At 42.3% G+C, this 20,097-nt stretch overlaps 1 protein-coding gene across 1 annotated transcript in view; it reads right to left on the bottom strand.

The window, feature by feature from the left end:
- LOC134136616 (laminin subunit alpha-3-like) overlaps positions 1 to 4,112 on the bottom strand; it is a 51,970-nt gene extending 47,858 nt beyond the window's left edge. Inside the window, exon 1 of the mRNA XM_062568530.1 lies at positions 3,810 to 4,112. Within this exon, the coding sequence (XP_062424514.1) occupies positions 3,810 to 4,112 (303 nt within the window). The remainder of the gene's footprint in view (positions 1 to 3,809) is intronic.
- Positions 4,113 to 20,097: the final 15,985 nt, after the last annotated feature.

Below are 20,097 nucleotides of genomic sequence, written 5' to 3'. Positions count from 1 at the left end.
AGAGAAAATAGTTGCTGCTAAAGCAATTTTAACTCTAGTCTGGAAACAACTTCAAAGAAAGGCTAACTGAACAGAAAACAATGAGGAGTATTAAATGCGAGTGTTACATTTACATACCCCTATGTTATTTCTCTATACTGCAGCACTTGATCTGAATTCAAGATACCACCTTCTTCTCTTTCTTTTGACGCACAATTCAAAGAATTTCATTGCAACAGCTGGACTTTCAGTTATTTAAAGTACTTTCCAGACAACTTGCCAATAAGACAGCAAAACAAAAAGAAAAAACAAAAAAAAAAAAAAAAAAAAAAAAAGGAAAGAAAAAGAAAGAAAGAAATCGTTGGACATAGCAGCCTCCCCTGCTTCCCACTGGCCATATCTGCAGGCATGCCCCACTCAGCCTGTCTGCTATAGACAGCTCAATCCCTGGAACCTGGGCCTCGAGGTACTGTTTGATTTTGGCTGCTGTTCATCAGCCAGGCAGGTGTGCATTTGCTGATGACCTTGTTACCTCCTTTCCCTTGATTCTCTTGAGTAAAAGGCAACACTGTAACTGCACAAAGCAATTTGCTGAAACACACCAATGTGGACCACTGACACTCAAGGAAGAAAAAAGTCTTACTTGTAAATTATAGAAAACTACAACAATGAGGGATTTGTTCACAAATTAATACCTAGAAGTTCTGCACTCACTGGCAGGGCAGGACAGGTATGCAGTTAAACTTTAATGCACACCCACACACCATTGTGGATAGATCTGCAGACAAAATGAGACATGCCATTTATCCACCAGAGCTGCTGAAATGTTTTGCACTCCAGTGCATCTGTTCACTCAATACTTTTCTTATTAAGTGATCATCCTGCTTGCCAACATGCTAATTAAGGAAACATACTGCTTTCTATAGTGTGTATTCAGCACTATATGTACGTTCAGTACTGGATAAGCCTCAGATTGTAACACGTGATTGAGCTGTATGTGAAGGGACTGTTCAGTCCACCTACTGGATTCCAGATGCTTCTTCTAGGTTTGCCTGCAACCTCACTTTTTTAAAACACATATCATCAAATAATAGGGTGAACCAAAGAGACCAAGAAGCAGCGGAAACTAGTCTATTCTTTGCCTTATTTTAAGTGCTTGTGATAGCACTAGCATTAGAACGGCCTGATCCCTTCATTTCACAATTATTCAAAACACTAAAGAAGAAGTCAAGAACAATCTCCATGCCTTCTTTCCAGTTTCCACATTTGTACACAGTCATAATCCAACCTTGTATATAATTCAAAAGTGAGTGACTCAAGTGTACAGTGTTGCTTTAACTTGGAACTGGCTTGCTACAGTGTCTGTTATAGCTGTCACTTCATGTAAAAGCCCTGTGATCTTCTGTCAGACTCTTAAGAAAGAGCACATGAATACTCATGCTGATTTAAATCCTTGAATGTAGGCTCAGCTTCTGTAAGAATTTAATAAACTTCTGTGCATTTTTACACAAAAAGAGATTCTCTTAATTAAAAAGTCTTTGAACTTGAGAGGCGGACTGGCTTGATAATATGTACATTGTGCTGTTATCACATTTTCTGTGGCTGGATTTCCCTGGCCTTTTGGAAGATTTTCCAACCCCTCTTGAACCACAACAACTCCTAGTAAACTGCAGAAGTATTCATGTTATGTATCTCAACAGGGCTTTATTAAAACTGGAGAGAGACGCTGCTGTATCCATGTTTACACAAATGCTGAAAGGCGCACAACATGCTCTCTTGTGCCATGGCTGAGCTATCAATAATCCTGCTGGTAATTTGAATCACGCACAAACCATAATTGCCCTCTAACCTAAGACCTGTAAGGTAAATATTTAACAAGAGCCCCTCCTTTCTAACCTCTTCTACATACTGCAAACCTCATGAATTCATTTCAACTGGGTATTAGTACATAAATGGAACAATTAAAAAAATGAGTGGCAATGCATCACACAACAGACTTTGTTCCTCTTACTTGACATCTTTATTTGCTATCTATCTTGCTGACTTCTGTTATACTGTGATTTCTAGTAACTTATGGCATATTAGTATGAGATTTCACTATATCACTGGGCTACAGCGTGTTGCTGGGAATGTGGCAGAGTTGACTGGGCTTTCTCTTCGCCTTGTGGCATGGTTGTTTCAGGCAGTTTTAAACATGGGCATTGTGTTCAGTATGGAGGAATGGTTACCTAAACTGCAGAGATGTTTCAGAAAGATAGGATCAGTTTCCTGATCATCACAGATTTTCTTTGTAACCTTAGTTTAACATTTAACACCTGTGACACAGTTTTCCTGTTAGTAAAACTGCACATTACTCATCCTAAAAGCATTTCCAAACCACTTGGAGCTTCTTATGATGGAGAGAGGTAAACTGGGAAGACTTCACGGTGAGGCAGGAAGGCATTACAGACAGAAGTTCATGACAAAACACAGCGCTGGATGTGACTGCCTAATCAACTGTGATGGAGGGCTCCATGGCAGTGCAAGCTCCTTCCTGGCACATGACAAAGAGACTAAGATTTGTTCACAAATTAATACCGAGAAGTTCTGTACTCACTGGCAGGGCAGGACAGGTATGCAGTTAAACTTTAATGCACACTCCTGAGCATCTGCCCCCCCCCCTAAAAAACAAGAAGAAGAATTCATATCCACTGGAACCTCTCCTGAAACCAGATCTCAAGGGTTATTTGAGTATTAAAACACATAAACACCTCTTAAGACTTATAAACACTAAGCCTTCTTCTAAGATCCAAAAAAAAAGTTACTTGCATTCTTGCTGTATTGCCTGCAGTCATAAACTGGACCTTAAAGCTTTCAAAATCCCTTTCATATTGCAGTTGCATCCTGGCTGTCCTCTGATCCCACCAAGTGAGAATACAAATAAAATAACTTTGGAAGATCTTAAGGCACCAGTAAAGTTCTCCCTTTAAAAAAAAAGTACTGATGGAAATTATACTGAAGATCTATTTCACTACATCACATAGTTTGATGCATTTGTTGTTCCTTCCTTACCCTCTAAATAGACAGGTTCACACAAGTTTCTACAAAAGAAGAAATGTATTTCCATTAACCCTTTCTTTGTCTTTTATGCTTGTCTTTTGGGGATACTGGCAAAAAAAATGCATGTAATAAGCTTATCCTCTGCTAGGAGAGACTGTCATCCTCCACACTGTCCTGCATTCTCATACTCCCTTTCCAGAGTCCCAAAGGGATACCTGGCTTCATCCCACAAGCAGCATAAGGCATTGATTATAAGCCTCACTATTTAGTAGTTGTAAAATGCCACTAAGCCAGCTGTCTGAAATCGGACATCTTCCCCCCGCCAACGGCCCGAAAGGCACCCTTTCTTCCATGAAGTGGTCGGAAGTGCAGTGCCTCCATACCCACCCACCCTTTTGCTCACTGCTTCATCCCCAGAAGGCAATAAAGGCATACAGAAGAGATCCCTGCAGGATCAAGAGCCCAGCGCTGAAGCCACCAAACATCTGGCAGTCTCTAACAGGTTCAGGCGCTGAGGGGGTATGGGGAGGGAACGAGAGGAACGGGCATCCCCAGAACACGCTGCCCTTTTGGGGGCCGAAAGGCCGCGCAAAGCCGGGTAAGCGGGGCAGGGGCGAGGGCAGCTTGCCCGCCACCCCCTTCCCTCGCCTCCGGCAGGGGGGACCCGCCCCAACGGCCCCCGCGCGAGCCCTAACGGCCGCCGCGCGCGCCCCAACGGCCGCCCGCCTCTGACAGGCAGCGGCGCGCGGCGGCGGCGCAGCGCCCGCCGAAGCCCGCGGCGCCCCGGTTACCTGGATGGCGCGCCCCACCGGGGCAGCCGCCGGTCCCCCCACCAGCTTGCAGTACAGCTCCGGGCGCGGCCCCCCGCCGCCGCTCGCCTCCTCGCCGCAGGTGGCCGTCGCCCAGATGCGGGCTGTCTCGGCCAGGTTGAAATACGGCGGGTGGAGGCTGAGCCCGGCCCCGCGGGAGCCGGGCGGCTCCAGCTGCGCGGGGCAGAGGGTGAAGAAAGGCGGGAGGAGCGCCCAGAAGAGCCGGGAGCCGGGCACCGAGGCAGCGAGCGCCGAGCGGCTCCGCCGCGGCCGCGCCGCGGCCATGCTGAGCGCCGCTCTGCCCTCGCCGCCCCCGGGCGGCCCTATAGCGGCGGTGGGCGGGCGGGCTCGGGGCAGGAGGCGGCCGGCGCTGCTTGCGCTCTGCCCGCGCCTCGCTGCGGGCGGGCTGCGGCGAGGCGGAGCGGCGCGGCGCGGCGAGGCGGGAGCACACCCCCTGCCGCAGGGCGCCGGGCCGGGAGCGGGGTGTGCGGGTCCCAGCCGTGCGAGGCCGGCGGCGGCGCCCTCCTCCGCGGCGTGAGGCAAGGGGTCCCTGCGCAGGTGCGACCCCCGGGGTAAAAACCCCGACGCCGAGCGCCTCAGGCCTCTTCTGAGAGGCGACTCTGCACCCACGGTTCAGCGCCAGCTTTCTCTTCCTCCCCTCATCCCCCTTCCTCAGTAAATGTGTGGTTTAATGTTTTTAGGAATTGTGACCCACCAAATGTACCACAAAATCAAGAGTTCCTGGGCTTTCTCCTAGCGCAGGGGATGTCTCCATACGAGATGCACTCTGCTTGTACCTGTGGGTCCTTGAGGAGACACCCTGCTCAGCCCTGCTGCAGACATCACTGCTTCTCTTGCGATTATCGGTCCCCTGATGCTGCTGGAAATTGTGCAGTCCAGGCCACTGCTGTGCAAAGCACAACAAATGCACTTGATTTTTTGTGCAAAGGTGGTTCCTGCTCATCCAGAGCAGACAATGAACTGCCTGTCTTTCTTGAAGATGTTTGGCACAGGATTTGGATAACACAGAATCTGGGAGGAGATTGGGGGAGGAGAAAGAGGCCTAAGCACCATACTGTTTTTCTAAGCAGTTACACTACTTAACAGCTTTGCTATCCTAAGTTTTGTATCATTTACATTTCTTTCCCCAATGTACATTCACACAGCCAGTGCTCACTTCTAATAAAGTCTGCAGGAATCAGGCACAAAGATATGCTTAAATACGCATGCCTCCAATATTTTAACAGTGATTCATGTGAGTAGTGAAGTATTTCATAACTTTATGAGGGCTTTGCTACATGCTACACAGCATTGGCAAGAGAAATCCTCAGTATACTGTTTCAGGAAGCATCAGTCACGTGCTATTGGTTTAGTCCACAAAAAAAAAATCACCACTCATGCTCTTATGCCACTGTGGCTTTAACACCGTAGGAACACATCAGTGGGAAATAAATTTTGAGTCCTTCACAAAAAAAAAAAAAAAAAAAAAAAAGCTTTCCTAAATGTAGCATACTGTGAATTATGTATCCGTTTGGATGTTCTATCTGTAAACATTTTCAATTGCTAGAGCAACTTGAAAATATTCTCCTTTTCTAACTATGGCATTGTGAAATAGAAATTGCTTTATGGCATATGCCCGTTATATTACTTCCTACAACAGACTACTTGGTACAAACTATGAGAGGTTTGAATATAAACAAATAATACTGTCTTCAAGTATTCCATTAAACAAAATCCTGTATTATTGTAAAGGATATCCACTGGTGTTTTCAACCTGTTTCTTGGAGACTTGTTGAATCCTAAGGGACTTGGAGTATATCAGGTACAAACTGATATCTGGAAATATCTGACTTCAGTGGCATTTAGGTGCAGAGTAAGCATGCTTCTACAAAAGCCTTCTATCCGTTAACTTGCTGAATGTTCTTGCCATCTGTATTGTGAGAGAAAATGAATCAAATTGAATAAAAACTGTTAGAGCATGTTCCTCGTAGAAAAATAAATATTTGGATACTGGAAGGGAAATCCATCTAAAAATACCAAGTGCAAATCTAAGAGGAGTCGATGAAGACTATAATTATGAAGGTTACAAAATCTTCAAACTCGAGCAGTCAGATTACCTGCAGGCTGGACATTTTAGCTAACAGTTGCTGAAAGATGTTGCTTCTGTACACCATCCAAAGAGCCATGAAAGATTTTCTCCTCACCAAGAAGAAATTTACTGTCTTGCACAATAGTTGGGGAAACTATTTTACTTCAGTTATCCTACAGATTCCTGCAAATTGGACTCCAGTGATGGGACTGCTGATTTTAAGGACAAGCAATCTTTTGCTATGAACTTTTTGATTTGGAACAATTCCAAAAGAAGTATCTTCTGGTTAGTTTGGACACACTTCCTGCACAGAACCTTGCCCATTTGTGCTTTCATAAGTGTGTAGGGGTTGTAATAAGCATCTCTGCCTTCTCAGTTTTGAACTCTTCATCAGTGCCCCTGTCCCCTGTCTCCAAAAAAAGACACCTGTAGAAGAATAAGCAAAAGCCTTGTGATGAAAATATATATGATGAAGCATAAGAAAGTACCATGAAAGTATAGAAAATAACTGCATAAAATGAAGAATTTGAGGTGGAGAGCTCTGTCCTATGGATTCTATATAATACCTTACAAGTTTATCTGATATAGCTTTGTGGGCAGTTCAGATAAGGAATCCAGCTTCAGCAGATGCTTTACAATCTCACTTTGAAGAAAGATTCTTGTAAGCTGTTTGATATGTTCCACAGCACAAAATGCAGCCCTTGCTCACAGGAGTTGTTCTTACTCAACCAAGCAGTATTAGTTGATTTATCGGAGAGTATGCACATGATAAAAGAAGGCTTATGTGAGTAAGAACCTAATATTTTGTACAATAATGACACATTCTTGGATCTTGTTTCTTAAAAGGTAAAAACATGAATGAAACTTTGAAAACATTCAGAAAATTAACCTAACAAGTAGCAAAAGAGACATCCTCCTATTACCTGGCTCATAAAATTACCTGCATTTTGCTTTAAATACAGCTAGATTAAAAAAAATGTTGGCATTGCAGATGATTTTTTGTCCTTTTTATTAAAGACTTACACAAAACAAGCCCTTTTATTCATTGTATTTTCCAGAAGTGGAGTGGAAGATGTTACTTTTTATATTTTGTTGCAAGATGTCCAGAGATATCTAAAAATGTGGGCCAATTTCAGGAAAAAATACTGTGAGGGGAAGCAGACTGGAGCAGGGATGTGGGGAGTATATGTAGAGATGGTAGCAGCAAAGTGGCCTGTCACAGGCAGATGGAAAACCAAAATGAGTTCTGCTGTTCGGTCAGTAGCATGCAAGCTGCAGTGTGACCCTCTGCCACCATGAGTGTCATCTGACTTCTGCAGGGCTTTAGAATAGAGTAGGGTAGGTAGAATAAGGGTTGGCTCCCAGTAAAAAAATAGAGGAGTGATTTTTCTGGCATGTAAGTCTCCAAATGTATAAATGCCATGACTCTTTTTAAATCCATTTTAAGCCAAATCCAAAATCAGCAGAACCTCACAGAAAAGTGCTTATTAACATTTTGAGCTTCAGCTTATCCTATCTAACATAGAACTTCAACCTTTAGAAATGCCAGCATCAATAATTTGTGGGATGCTACTTTATCTTCCCCTCATGTCATCATTTGGCTGCAATTACAGGCTCCAGAAGCAAAGATAAGAATTTATTAGCTGGCAGTTCTCAGGAATCAGCATTTGTAAGATGGTGCCCACAAGCAGAAAATACACTTCTTCAGCTACCTGCTTTTCCTCTTTCTTCCAGTGACTCCTTCCCTCCTTTTCCCTCAGCCATTGTAAGTTTTGCTTTCCTTGTTTCTTTCTGTCTGCAAGGAATGGACTTTGGTACATGTCCTTTGGTAGATGTCAAGCACTTTATTGAATACCTGTGCCTACACAATTGAAATTGTTTCTAAATGTGTATAAAATAATCTAAACAGATGACATTACATTAGTAGGCATTTATGCTCTGTATAGATTATTCTCTGTTTTCATTTTTTATTTTAAAACATGCACTTAAGAATATATTTAAAATTTTAAGTCAGGAATGTTTGCTTCAAAATAGCATGGCTAATGTAATTTTTCTGTTTCATTCTGCTATTGGTGTGTGCTATATAGCACCTCCTTGAAGAACAACATCTCCTACTGCCGTTTCAAAATGTAATTAGGATTTAATTATATTGAACTCACAGATCAGAAACCAGCAATGAAAATGAAAGATCATCAAAAAGTAGTCTTAGCGACTAGTATTAATTGTAAAATTTAGCTCCTGCATAATATGATGTGCCAAAGGAATTGCAAGGTAGCACTGTGTACTCCAGAATTTAGGAGACAGGGAAATTAGCACAAGGGAGGACTTGTGAGCTGGATTATGTGAGCTGCACATAGTAGGTAAGAAAAGGTAGGAACAAAACCTCAGATTCCTGTGCAGGCACCACATTCGCTACTTTGCCTCCTTGGATGTTGCGTGAGTTCACTCTTTGTTGGAGAAAACGATGAATCAGTATGTCAGCAGTTGGTTAGAAAGTCTTTCAGATTAAACAGATGTGAATCTGTATTCTGCAATCATTATTAAAGATTAAATTGTTCTTCTTGCCCCCTATAAAAGTCTCCTATCTGGCATTTACGTTGAGGCCTGTCCTGTAGATTTTTTTTGTAAAGACGCTTCCTGCAAAGGGCTGGAGCTGCCTTGACTCTTTCAGAGTTACCTAATCGGGGAAGCGCATTCGCAGCCTAGAGAGTAAATAGACAACCAGAACACTTAGAGCTCAGACTGGACTCCCTGCTTCTTTCAAAGAAAAAAGAGATTTATCACCTCTGGTCATAAATGCTTATGCACAGTTATTACTCATTTATTACTCATTTATTTATAATAAGTTATTACTTATTATCTGTAAATAGACTCTTACCAGGTTTACTAAAAGCAGATTGAAGTACACCTAAGCTAATACAAGATTATCTGCATGAAGTCTGGTTTAACAGTGAAATAGTACAATATACATTTATGTGTTTGCAAGCTCTATATGTTCACTGTTTTTCAACAGGAAACATGCATTCTGTTAAGCTCATTTTGGTCTTGGCTTTTCTGGTGACAATAATACAGAAACAATACTCAAGAAAAATAGCCGTGACATGAGTTCATTTCCATATGCATTTATATTTCAAGAGCTCCACTGCTCATCAGGTTTATATTCTCCAGATTGCAGTTTTCATTATCAGTACCAGCATCAGTCACTAGTTAAGTACTACACAAGGAATTAGAAAGTCTGCAAAGAAAAAGCACCTGAGTGCAGGACTACTGGACTTTCTCTCTTTCTGGACTTTCTCTCTTTGGGCTAACCAGATGGAAATAGGTAAGCAGTTAACTTAAGACTGAGTCATAAAGTCAACATATACAGAGGATAAGTGAAGAGAGAAAAAGGAAATGTTAGCTGAAGCAAATACGCAGTCATGATCTGGACACAGTGTACTAAACCAAAACTTCAGGAGGGCAAAATTCCAAAACTTGGGAGGGGAAGGATAAAATTTTTTAAATCATGGTGTACAATCTGTATAGACGCTAACATATAGGTGTTTAAGTTCAGCATGTAGATCGTGATATTGAAGAAGATGATATACTGGTACTTATACCAGAAGTTTGTCTTAGATGGCAGTTGTAGTCCTTCATAAGGTTCCTAGACAACCTCTGTGGCTAAAAACATTAATTTTCTGGGAATAAATGGAAAAGAGGAAACACAAAAGCTACTGTAAATTCATTCAAACTCAGATGAAGATTTGTGGAAATTATTATGTAGTGTTTATTCAAGTACAATGCTAACTTCCCTTTGATTCCACAGTCACTAGCCCAGACATCAGTTAGATGGACCACATGAAATAAGTTAATGATACTCACATGTTCCCAGCAAGCAGATGTACTTTCACCAGCTTATATCAGCAAACGTGGTACAAAAAGATCTATCCTAACATGCCTCAGCAAAAGGGCCATGGAGTGAAAAGAAAGACTCAGAGTCCTATCTCCCTAAAATGTGAACATGTAAGAAAAACTACATCTATTATGAAATAAACTTTTCCCTTTTAAAGTCTAGTTTTGTAAATTCTATGCTCTCCTTTTAAAAGATTTGTGAGAGATACATAAATATTTGATAAAGTTTGCCTGAAAATTCTTCAGGATTTGTTTCTAAAATCATTTTTACTATTTTTATTACTGTCACTATTTTTTTCTAAGAGTACATCCCAAACTAAAGAGTAACTCAAAACACATTGTTTGTATGACAGGTTTAGTAGAAAGGGTCGGTATTTTTATAAACATTGTAGAAACAAGAAATAGCCCTTCTAGCAGGTTAGGCTACAGTTTATCAATGGATAGATTATCGTAAATGCTAGGCCACATGAAAAATCTTGTGTTTTATTGACTAACTTACCAAATTTATTGCTGACGATTCAAATACATTTTCTTGAAAAATGAAAATTTAAATTAACAGTGCATTATCTTAAAACATTATCTTTACAGGACATTCCTAATTTCTGTGTTTTTTTTTTTTTTTTTTTTTTTTTTTTGAAAGGGTAGAAATAGATTAATTATGATCTTATACATAATATACAATATACATTATGAACTTAGTATTTCACAGGTTTCATAAGCATAGTCATAATGCAAACTTCAAGACCTCTCGGTCTGGTAAAAGTAACAACTTTAGGTAATGTAGAAGATACAACAGATTTTATAAGTCTAATAATATTTTTAAAAGATCCCACCATTTTAGCATTAACCAAGAGTATTACCTCCAGGCTTCTTAGATGGCTGTTTTCCTACCTTAAACTCAGACACATCCTAAATTATTCTCTTGCTTCTTCTCAAATGAAACCACTTCATAAAAGCACAGTATTTAAAAATACACTGATTTGCTGTGATTCTGAAGTGCCAGGCTGACCCTTCAGTGCTTCCGTTGTCCCAGGTACACTGCTCTGCACAAGCACTCATCAGAGGCTGAAGCTAGTCCAAACACTGACAGCTTCGGCACAGAGCCCCACTGCCTGTGTTAGAGGAGTAACTGGCAGCACTGCTATTCTTTGCATGGGCCAGCCACGGAAAAGGACCTCTTTTTGCAGCTTACAGACTTATATTCAGGGTTACTAAAATCTCTTATTGACTCTTAAATGGAAGCTGGTTGAGGACAGCGATGAAGGCAGAGCGATCACGGAGAAAACTGTCATGGGAAACTGCCTTCAAAAGGATCTCATGAAAACTGTTCAGAGAGTCCATCATGGTGTCGTGCACAGGTCTGTGCTACACCCTTACAGTCAGCTGGGCCTCAGATTATCAAGCAGAGTAGATCTCTACTGGATCCCTTGAAGCAATGTAGAAAAAACACATTTTTTTCCCCCAAAAGGCAGTGCTATTTAAGGAGTAGGAACTGAGATCTGTTATAAACAAACGTGATTTCTGTTCTCAGTTCCATCTGTGAAATACTGGGAATGAAATGTACGTCCTAGCCTAGGTGCATAAGGAACCTGGCACTGCCTACCAATGTAGGCAGAATTAAGGATGGAAGTCAGTGGAAGAGCTGTAATGTGAATATGTGATTTTTTGCAGTACACAGCTTTCTTTACTATATGTAGCTTAGTATTAGTTCCCAAAAAGAGACCCTAGCTAAGCAGCCTGAGGGATGCTCAGAGGAGAGAGCATGTAGAAAGCACTGTGTGACTAGAGTTGGCTTTGGGACTGAATGAGCAGTAAATGTCCAAAATGTAATGTGGAATATGTGCAGAAGATCTGTTTCAGCAGTTTGTGTTTCAGCCAAATGTTGAAACTAACTCTGAGCTTTCTATAAGCTTGCTATGTGATCTTGGAAATAAATTGCTTTAATTTACATAGCTCCCTCTTGAATAACAGGGATAACAATATGACTTACTTAAAAAAAAACAACTTTAACGTCTTTACATAAGAAGTGTAATATAAGTGCATAAAAAGTGCATTTGAAGATCATGGTGCCCCTGGTAATTATAAACTTAGCAGTCACTCAATATGTTAGATTAATTTTCTCTGTAGTTTACAGTATTCCATTTTCCATTTAAATTAATTTAAGTTCTTTGTACAGCAAAAACATAGACAAAACCAGGTAAGATTCCTCGAAGAATCACTGCATAAGTGCTTCCCAGCACCTCAAAGCAGTCTCATAGACAAGGGTGCGAATGTACTGAAAAGGAGTTACAGCATGAATTACCTTGAAACAGTCCTGTGAATTAATCCTAGGATTCACATTGTATGATTTCTGAGTCAAGTATCCCAAGCATCAGGTCTTCCTGATGCAGTAATCTGCTCTGTATGTTACTGAGATCTCTGTCCATGGAGTGCTAGCAAGAATATCATTTTTGGCTTGAAATGAACAGAATCTTTTTCATTCATAAATAGATCTAGTTAGGTGACTACATACCAGCTCAGTAACACAGCCGTGAGGCATCGAGAATGTGTGTGTGCCTGTGCACTTTTACAATGACATGTTGATGGATATGTACTGGCACTTTTGTGATTTAAGACTGTCTGCACTCATAGCTGAATGCAGGCTGTAAAATATCCTCTAAATAATTCATCTAAATAATTTTGAACCTCCTCTCAAATCTTTCAGTATTCCCATTTTGAAGAGTTTTTCCAAAAATACCTTAAAAGAAAGTTAGAATAACAGCAATGTATTGCACTTGATTTAATGTCACCTCATGTTGTCTTAGCATTTAGTAAGCAAAGGTTAGCCAATTTAACAATAATCCATTTGAGACATGCAGCTGTTTTTATCTTGGGTTGCATAAGTGTTTCACATGCATATCTATGCAGTGCTGTTCTTATTTAAAGAAAGTAGCCCAGATCTTTGACCATAAGTACCTATGAAGGAACCATAGGCCATTAAAAATTGCAACCAAGAAGTAGTTGAGGCTTCCCTTGGGCAGAATACTTTCAGGTAATGTAATGTGCTAATTTTGGAATGATTCATGCTCCTGAGCAGAGGATGGGCATGGTCAGACACTTCAGGATGTATTGCTCGTGTTGTACAGGTACAGTATGCTGGGAAAGTGTCACGTTTGTTGTGCATGATTTGTACCATGCCTGCACACAGTGCATCATTAAAAGGTTGGATTCCCCGTGTTTGTGGAGAGAGCTGGTGGAGCACACATACAGTAAGTCTAGCTTGTGGACTGCACATGAGCTACAAAGTCAACCTGTAAAGCACAGCGGGCAGGATTTCCAAACATTTTGTAGCCCATTTGTAGTTATTGCAGGACACCTACAAGCCCTTGGCAAATACTGAGACATTCAAAGTTCTCACTGAGGGAGAAAACACGAACAGGAGAAGAGGAAGGACCAGTGGCACAAGGCTTTGGCTGCTTTTAAGCCAGCAGAGCGGGCCAGAGCGGATGCTGGGCCAACATGCTGGGTCTTCTTTCCACACCAAAACCAGCACTGTAGTGTGGAGATACCTGAGCCAGCAGGAACAATCTGCTTTGTACAGCACAGCCTTTTTTAATTAGCAAGTAGTGCAGACTAACAGGAATAGATCTGTAGAGCAAAACAGTTGACTGAAGACCTGAAGTCCAGTCTGTACCCTTCCAAGTTTTGGATTTTTTTTTTTTGTTTTGTTTTGTTTTGTTTTTACTTCAGATTAGCTGTTATTCAATTCCAGGATGTGAAGGCCCATTTGCAATCTCTCAAGTCTATCCTTGGAATATTTCTTCCAGCTTTGTTTCATTCACAAAGAAGCCAGTTTGCATGCTGCATGGTCACTCCTCAATATGAACAACACAGAAAGAAGAGATCATCAGGAGATTCGCTTCAAAGGTGTACTCCTGATCCAGACTAGAACACTAGTGTAGATGTGCCCACAAAGGGTCCAGAGGTCAGGCAAAGAGAAAGAAGTTTTAGAGCTGCTGTCTTCTCGCGCGCTGAACGTGCTGCTGGTTAAAACTGATGTGCAAAAAAGTTTAGCCAATGTCTTCAAAAGTAACCTTTGACCTGGCTGTCTGCATTTTGGGTTACAAGATGAGGGAGCATGCGAAACTCAAAATAAGGAGCTATTTTTGAAGATACCGATGCAAAAGGCTTGCCCAAATCTACATGAGAAGTCATAGGCAGAAACATACAACAATCCCCTAAAAGGCAATGATTCACCTTTTTAAAAGGTGAAAAACCGAGAGAACCGAGAGTGGCAAAGGGATTGATTTCTTTAGTAAAGTAGAAATACAATCTCTTCTTCACAGTAGCCTTCACTTTTTATCCAGCATATTCAGTATGTTTTCATTTGCAACCTAATAGAACATTCCTATTGTTGACTGAGTAAATAGGCTTCAAAATTTGTAACTGAAATTGCTAGAGACTACTCCAATTAAATTTTTAGACTACTTTTTCTTTTTAATCACTGAATAAAGTAATTTATTTCTGAAGAAGTAAACAAACCCATTTATATTTTTGAATAATTAAATAACTAAATATTCAGGACAGTTCTTGTTATGAAAAGGAAGACAAAGCAAATAGGGCTGAAATCCATAACATTATATTAAGATCTCTACCTTCTCTTTCTTAAAACTTCATAAAAAAATAAGTTACAGTCAGGGAATAAATTCCCAGCAAATGGGAAGCAAATGTATCAACTATAGACATACTGCTGTAAAGGAAATGCAAAAATTTAGAGCAGAAAAACACATTTGCCAGCGTAACATGTCCTGGGTTGTATGGCCTTAGGATGGATGCAGTGGGTGATACAACCAGCAGTACTAAGCTCTGGAGTCTAGCAAATGTCATAGTCAAAGTCAGCTGTAGGTCCTCGAGATGGGGCAACATCCCACGGCCGAGCTCACTGAAGTCAAACTGCAAACACTAACCGCCTTCCTCTGCTGAAAGACAGATAGCTGTTTACTTAAGCAACAACACATTTATATTGCTCTTTTTCAGTATTTCTAAACAATTCATAGATGATAGCCCGTTGATAGCTACTTTAAAAAACAAATAGAAATGTATATATACGTATGCATAAAAACTCATGTTTGGATCAATATTGCAAAGTGAATGTTTTGGCTAACCCAAAAGTTTGGCCACTTCGTTTCATTCTTTCTAGATAGATAGGCCTGAACTCTTCTTGTTTAGGCAAGGCTTGTCTATGAGTTACGCAAAGGGTTTTCTGTAATTACATCTGGGCTAATAATAATTCTTGGGTTAGATTGTTAAGATTTTAATTATATTAACAATAAATTCTTGGCTTTATAAATATGTTTCTTTTTTGCCCATATAGATAGAGGTGCGCACCGAAAAAGATAGCTCCAAAATGCTTTCTGGAATAACTTTTCAACCATCTCCAAAACAACACATAGCTAATGTACATGCTGAGCACTTTTTCTCATGCATTATTGCATCCAAATACAAAAACAGCCACCTGAAAGCAAAGTCACAGCACAGCACATGCAAGTGAAAATAGGTGGCAGTTCCAGATTTTTTGGCAAATTAAGAAAGGCACTTTCAAACTTTGACCGTTTGTATATAAAATAAGTGCAGCCCAAAAGAAAAACTGAATTATATTATTCTCCCTCTTTGCAGCTCATCCAGAGAATTCTTTGTCTTTTCTTTGTCAGAGAACTAACATTTTTGGCTGTTGACTGTTATATGGTTGGCATATTATTCAAGATAGATTAAATACAGGGATTTTCCAGGGGTGAGGCAGGGAGTGTGTACAGATTACTAATATTTTCCTCTATCAGTGGGCAAGCATAGCTGTGCAGCTGGAGCAGAGCAAGGATGACTCTTAACTATGCAATCTACTGAATTTATCCAGTACTTTTACATTTCGGAAATGATCAGAACCGTCACCTGTATTTCTATGAGCTCGCAGTAATCAAGGTTAGGGTCACACCAGGCCATGCACTCTAAGATGAGCTTATGCTATGAGCAGCTCTCATCTGCTCGAAGACTGTTTGCTTTACTGTATGCACAGATGAATTTTGCCTCAGGAAAATATCTGCAGAAAATCTCCACTTGCATCTGCAGCTTTGCAGAATAAACTACTTGGATCTCAATGCAAATAGATTTGTTCTCTCCATGCATGTGCATGATTTTCTTATGAATGGGGTTTCTGCGTGCACATCAAAAGACACCCCCCACCCCCAGCCAAGGGCTCTGTTTAAGCCAACAACAGCAAAGAAATTCAGGAATCTCCCACGGGAGCAGGTCTCGTTTTGCCTGCTTGACACCACGCCGACTTTCAGTGAAATCTGCCGCAGCCAGGCAAAACGGGGCATGCCTGGGACAGTGTTTCAGCACCGGCCTGACAGCCGTTCGTTTTTATAGGTTTAAAATTAAGCCTTTAAGGACTGACTGTCTCCCTCTGTGTGAGGTAGCGCCGGCGGCAGCGGGGCGCACACAAGCCAGGTATTATATATATATGTGTATATATATATATATATAAAAAATAATTTAAAAAAACAGGAATATTTGGAGCAATGCTTTAAACTCGCGGGCACGAACGCCTGCGGGAGGGAGGATGGAGGGGGGAGGACGGCCCCGCGCAGCCCCTCGCCCCGCCCCGCGCAGCCCGGCGCGGCGCAGCCCGGCGCGGCGCAGCCCGGCGCGGCGCAGCGCTGCGCGGGGCGGGGCGGCGCGGGGCGGCGCGCTGCGATGTGCACGATGTCGTTCAAGGTGAGCCGGGCGCCGGGGAGAGGCGGCAGGAGGGGGCGGGCGGGCGGCGGGGGGCCGGGGGGGATGCACGTTTGGCATCTCGTTTTGGGTTTGCCGTGCGGGCAGCCCCTGAAATGCTCCGTCATATATATATTCTTAATAAAAATAAATAAAAATAAACAGGCGGGTAGAGGGGAGGAAAGGAAGGCGCCGCCGCGGTGGCAGCCGCTGGAGCGGGCGCTCTGCGCACTCCCGAGGGATGCTCCCCCGGCCTGCAGCACGCCTGGCCCCGCGCCTCTCCGCTCCCCTGCTAGTGCCGGCTGTGCCCCGGCTCGTCCCGGGGCGCTGCAGCCCGGCGGGCTCCTTGCCTTTCCTCCCTGCCATCGCTTTGGCCAGGCCAGGCCAGGCCAGGGCAGCCTTTTCCAGAAATTTGTCTCAAATGAGTTTTCAAGCCTGAGGGAGGGATTAGCGGGATCAGTCGGCAAAGAGGGAGGCAAGCTGCGTTTTGCTGAGGATCACGGATAATATTTGTGATCCTCGGTTAGGCACTTTCGGGATGCTCTGCCAGCTCTTGCCGAGTTGGTCAGCAGCTCCACGCCAGTTGCACTATGTTGTGCTGCTTTACGTGCGGGATTATTCCCCGTCCTTGCCTCTCATTGCTGCCAGCAGCGTGTGTCCCTGCACGTTCGCCCGTGGCACTGCTTTGGCGCGTAGCAGAGTGCCGTTTCTCACAGCCCTGCACTGAAATCTCTGCGGTTGCCCCCCTTTTTGGCCCTCTCTTGGCCTCGCGCCTTTTCAACCGCCCCATCCCTCTGTCCTGGATCATTCCCACCCTCTTGCTCCTTCCTTTCTTTTCTCCTGCTCTTGTAGGCATCTGCCTCAATTTGCTCCTGCTCTTCATCCTGCTTTTTGGTAGCAGCTGGGATTGCCATGAGGTTCTAGGCCTGTGTTTTCTTGCCTTTTCCAGCCTTTTTGACTTCCTTGGCTTTTTACCTTGTCCTCCATGTCTTCTTTTCTGTTCTCCTCCTACCAGCTCCTTTTCTGTGCCCTGTTTCTCACTTTCTGTCCCCTTGAGTGCTCCTGTTTGGGGGAGCTTGCTGCCAGACCCTCTCCCTGCTTTCTCTCTCCTTTCTGTGCCAGTCTCTCTACTGAGTATTTTTAATTTCCCTCGGAAGGCTGCCCACTTACTTTGCGCTCCTCCTGCCTCCATTTGCTGCTCTCTGCCCATGTTGCCCCTGCTTACTCATGAGCTGGCATTTCTGTAGGTCTCTCCGTGACCGTTCACATGGATGTCCCCTCTTCTAGGCAGTTTCTCTGCATTTTTGCCTGCATAACTGTCCATCTGTATCTTCAACTAGCTTTCTCTTTGCTCAGGATCATGTAGGCTGTGCTACTGTCCAATAAAGTCCTTGGTCTTTCCTCCCAAGTCCTACTCACATCTTCCATTATCTCTTGCTTGATTCAGATTTCCAGCTCTTCTTAAAACTTTTTACTCAAATCCTTTTCCACTGGGAGTGGTTTGGAACCTGCGGTCAAGAAAAGGAATTTTCTCGTACGTGGACAGTATGAGGAACCAGGCCCTGGGCTGGTCTCTCTTTCTCCCTCTTTTCTCTCTCTCTGGCTATTGCCTCTTCTCTTCCACCTTCAAGACCACTGCTTAAGAACTACAGCCTCCCTCCTCAGCTGTTGCCCCACCACGACCTGCCTCATCCCTGTATATTCAGGGCAATTCAGAGGCAAGGCAGGGAGCGGGACCTGGTGATCACAGCGTTCAAATGATTCTTGCCCTTCCCCTCCCATATTCCTAAGACAACATGTACAGTTACACTGTTCTGTTTTATTTCTTCTGTAGTCCAATATAGAGGAAGCCTTGTCAGATTTGTAAAATATTTTTCTCTAGACTTTTTGAATAGGTTTTTGTGCTTGATGTCGGTACAGAGTAAATATAATGCAAGCTTTTCACCACTAGGCTTTTCTAAAAGTGCATAAGCAATTAAAATTAATAGCACAGCCAGCGTTTGAAATGATGCTGCAGAGATCTTGATGAAGTACAGGCAACTGCATCCGGAAAGTTGCTGATGTTGGAGCAAACGACATAATGAAATACGTTGTTTTCACCAAAGCTATTAGCTAATCATTTTTTCAGACCTTTATTAGTTCCCCGGCTGTCAGTGCTGGATCAGTCGTGTACTTTAAGGGTTTTCTAGGAGCAGATTAGCTTTGTAATAAGAGTAACATCAATGTTTTAGCCAGGTAATCTCTTGTAATACGACATTACCTCTCCCTAAGAAATACCTGAGGGGAGAGGATTGAATACATAGCTAAACAACAGCAGTCAAGGCTCATGTCGTGTCCTGGGGTTTAAAACCAGTTTATTGCTCAGAAATTATTCTGTTCATCTGATCATTAATCACCAATTAATGTCTTTACTGTGCCTTCTATTGATGTCAGTGCTGCTGAAATCATCTGGAAATGAAGAGCACAAAGGTATAAATCTTTGCTTTGAAAATAGAAGAGAAATTGCTACCTGGCACTTCTCCAGGCTGTCCCTGTGGAAGTGGCCTGGCTGTTTGAATGATTTTTGCACATTCCATTCAGCTTAGCATACAAAATAGCTCGGGTTTGTGTTTGCTTTTTTTATCTAATCACTACATAGTTGATGTTCTGAGTGCGCCGTATACTCAACTTTTATATAAAGAATTTCCAGCAGTGTGGGGGATTCTAGGTGAAGTAAAAGTGCTGATAGCAGTCATTCCAAATTGGGTCAAAAACACCACTGGGAAAGACCTGATTTCTTGTCCTTGATGCATCTGAAAATTCTTCCATAGCCTGGATCTGATCCAAAATATGAGAATAGTTTTACTGGTGCAGGAATTACAGGGGAAGAAAAAAAAAAGAGAGAAATTTGTGGGTCATAAAGACATCAGATCTCCAGTTGCAGACTTCTTTGGTGCTGGCAACTTAATTTTCTTCTCTTTTCTCCTTGTGTAAAGTGCTGGAAGCAAGTAAAGAGCTCCTGAATAGTGATTCCAGTTCCTGCCTACCAGATATGTAAAGGGGCTATAGGCAAAATAAAATGGAATCACATTGCCACTATGCACTCATAGTGAGAACCAGGCTGGAGAAAATAAACTTTTCCTTATATGGATATATTGCAATCCCCAAAACTTTTCTAAACCTTTATGGGACACTGTGAGATGACAAAAAATAAGGAGCACTGTCCATCTTTACAGAGCTCCTTTATTTACCTTGAAATCTGTTTTTCTACTCTGTAACATCTGAAGATCATTCTTTTACAATAATTTTCCACTGAACATCATCATAATACAGTCAACATTCCTAAATACCAGCTCTATAAATAAATATCTGCATAGTAGGTTAGGGCAAAACGGGCAACATGGATCCACTATGTTTTTAAGTCACCTGTCTGCATTCACAAAAAATATTAGGTTTTAGGGGGTAAAACTAGAAAAACTGCATTTCATGACTAGCGGCCAGCAAGGAGGGTAGAAAACACTAGCTGTATTCCAGTTGACACTGTCTACAGATTCATCAGTGGAA

The sequence above is a fragment of the Rhea pennata genome, chromosome 2 (genome assembly GCF_028389875.1).
Source record: "Rhea pennata isolate bPtePen1 chromosome 2, bPtePen1.pri, whole genome shotgun sequence".
NCBI lineage: Eukaryota > Metazoa > Chordata > Aves > Rheiformes > Rheidae > Rhea > Rhea pennata.
The sequence above is the reverse complement of the archived record's forward strand: the minus strand, read 5'-3'. Positions and strand labels throughout refer to the sequence as shown.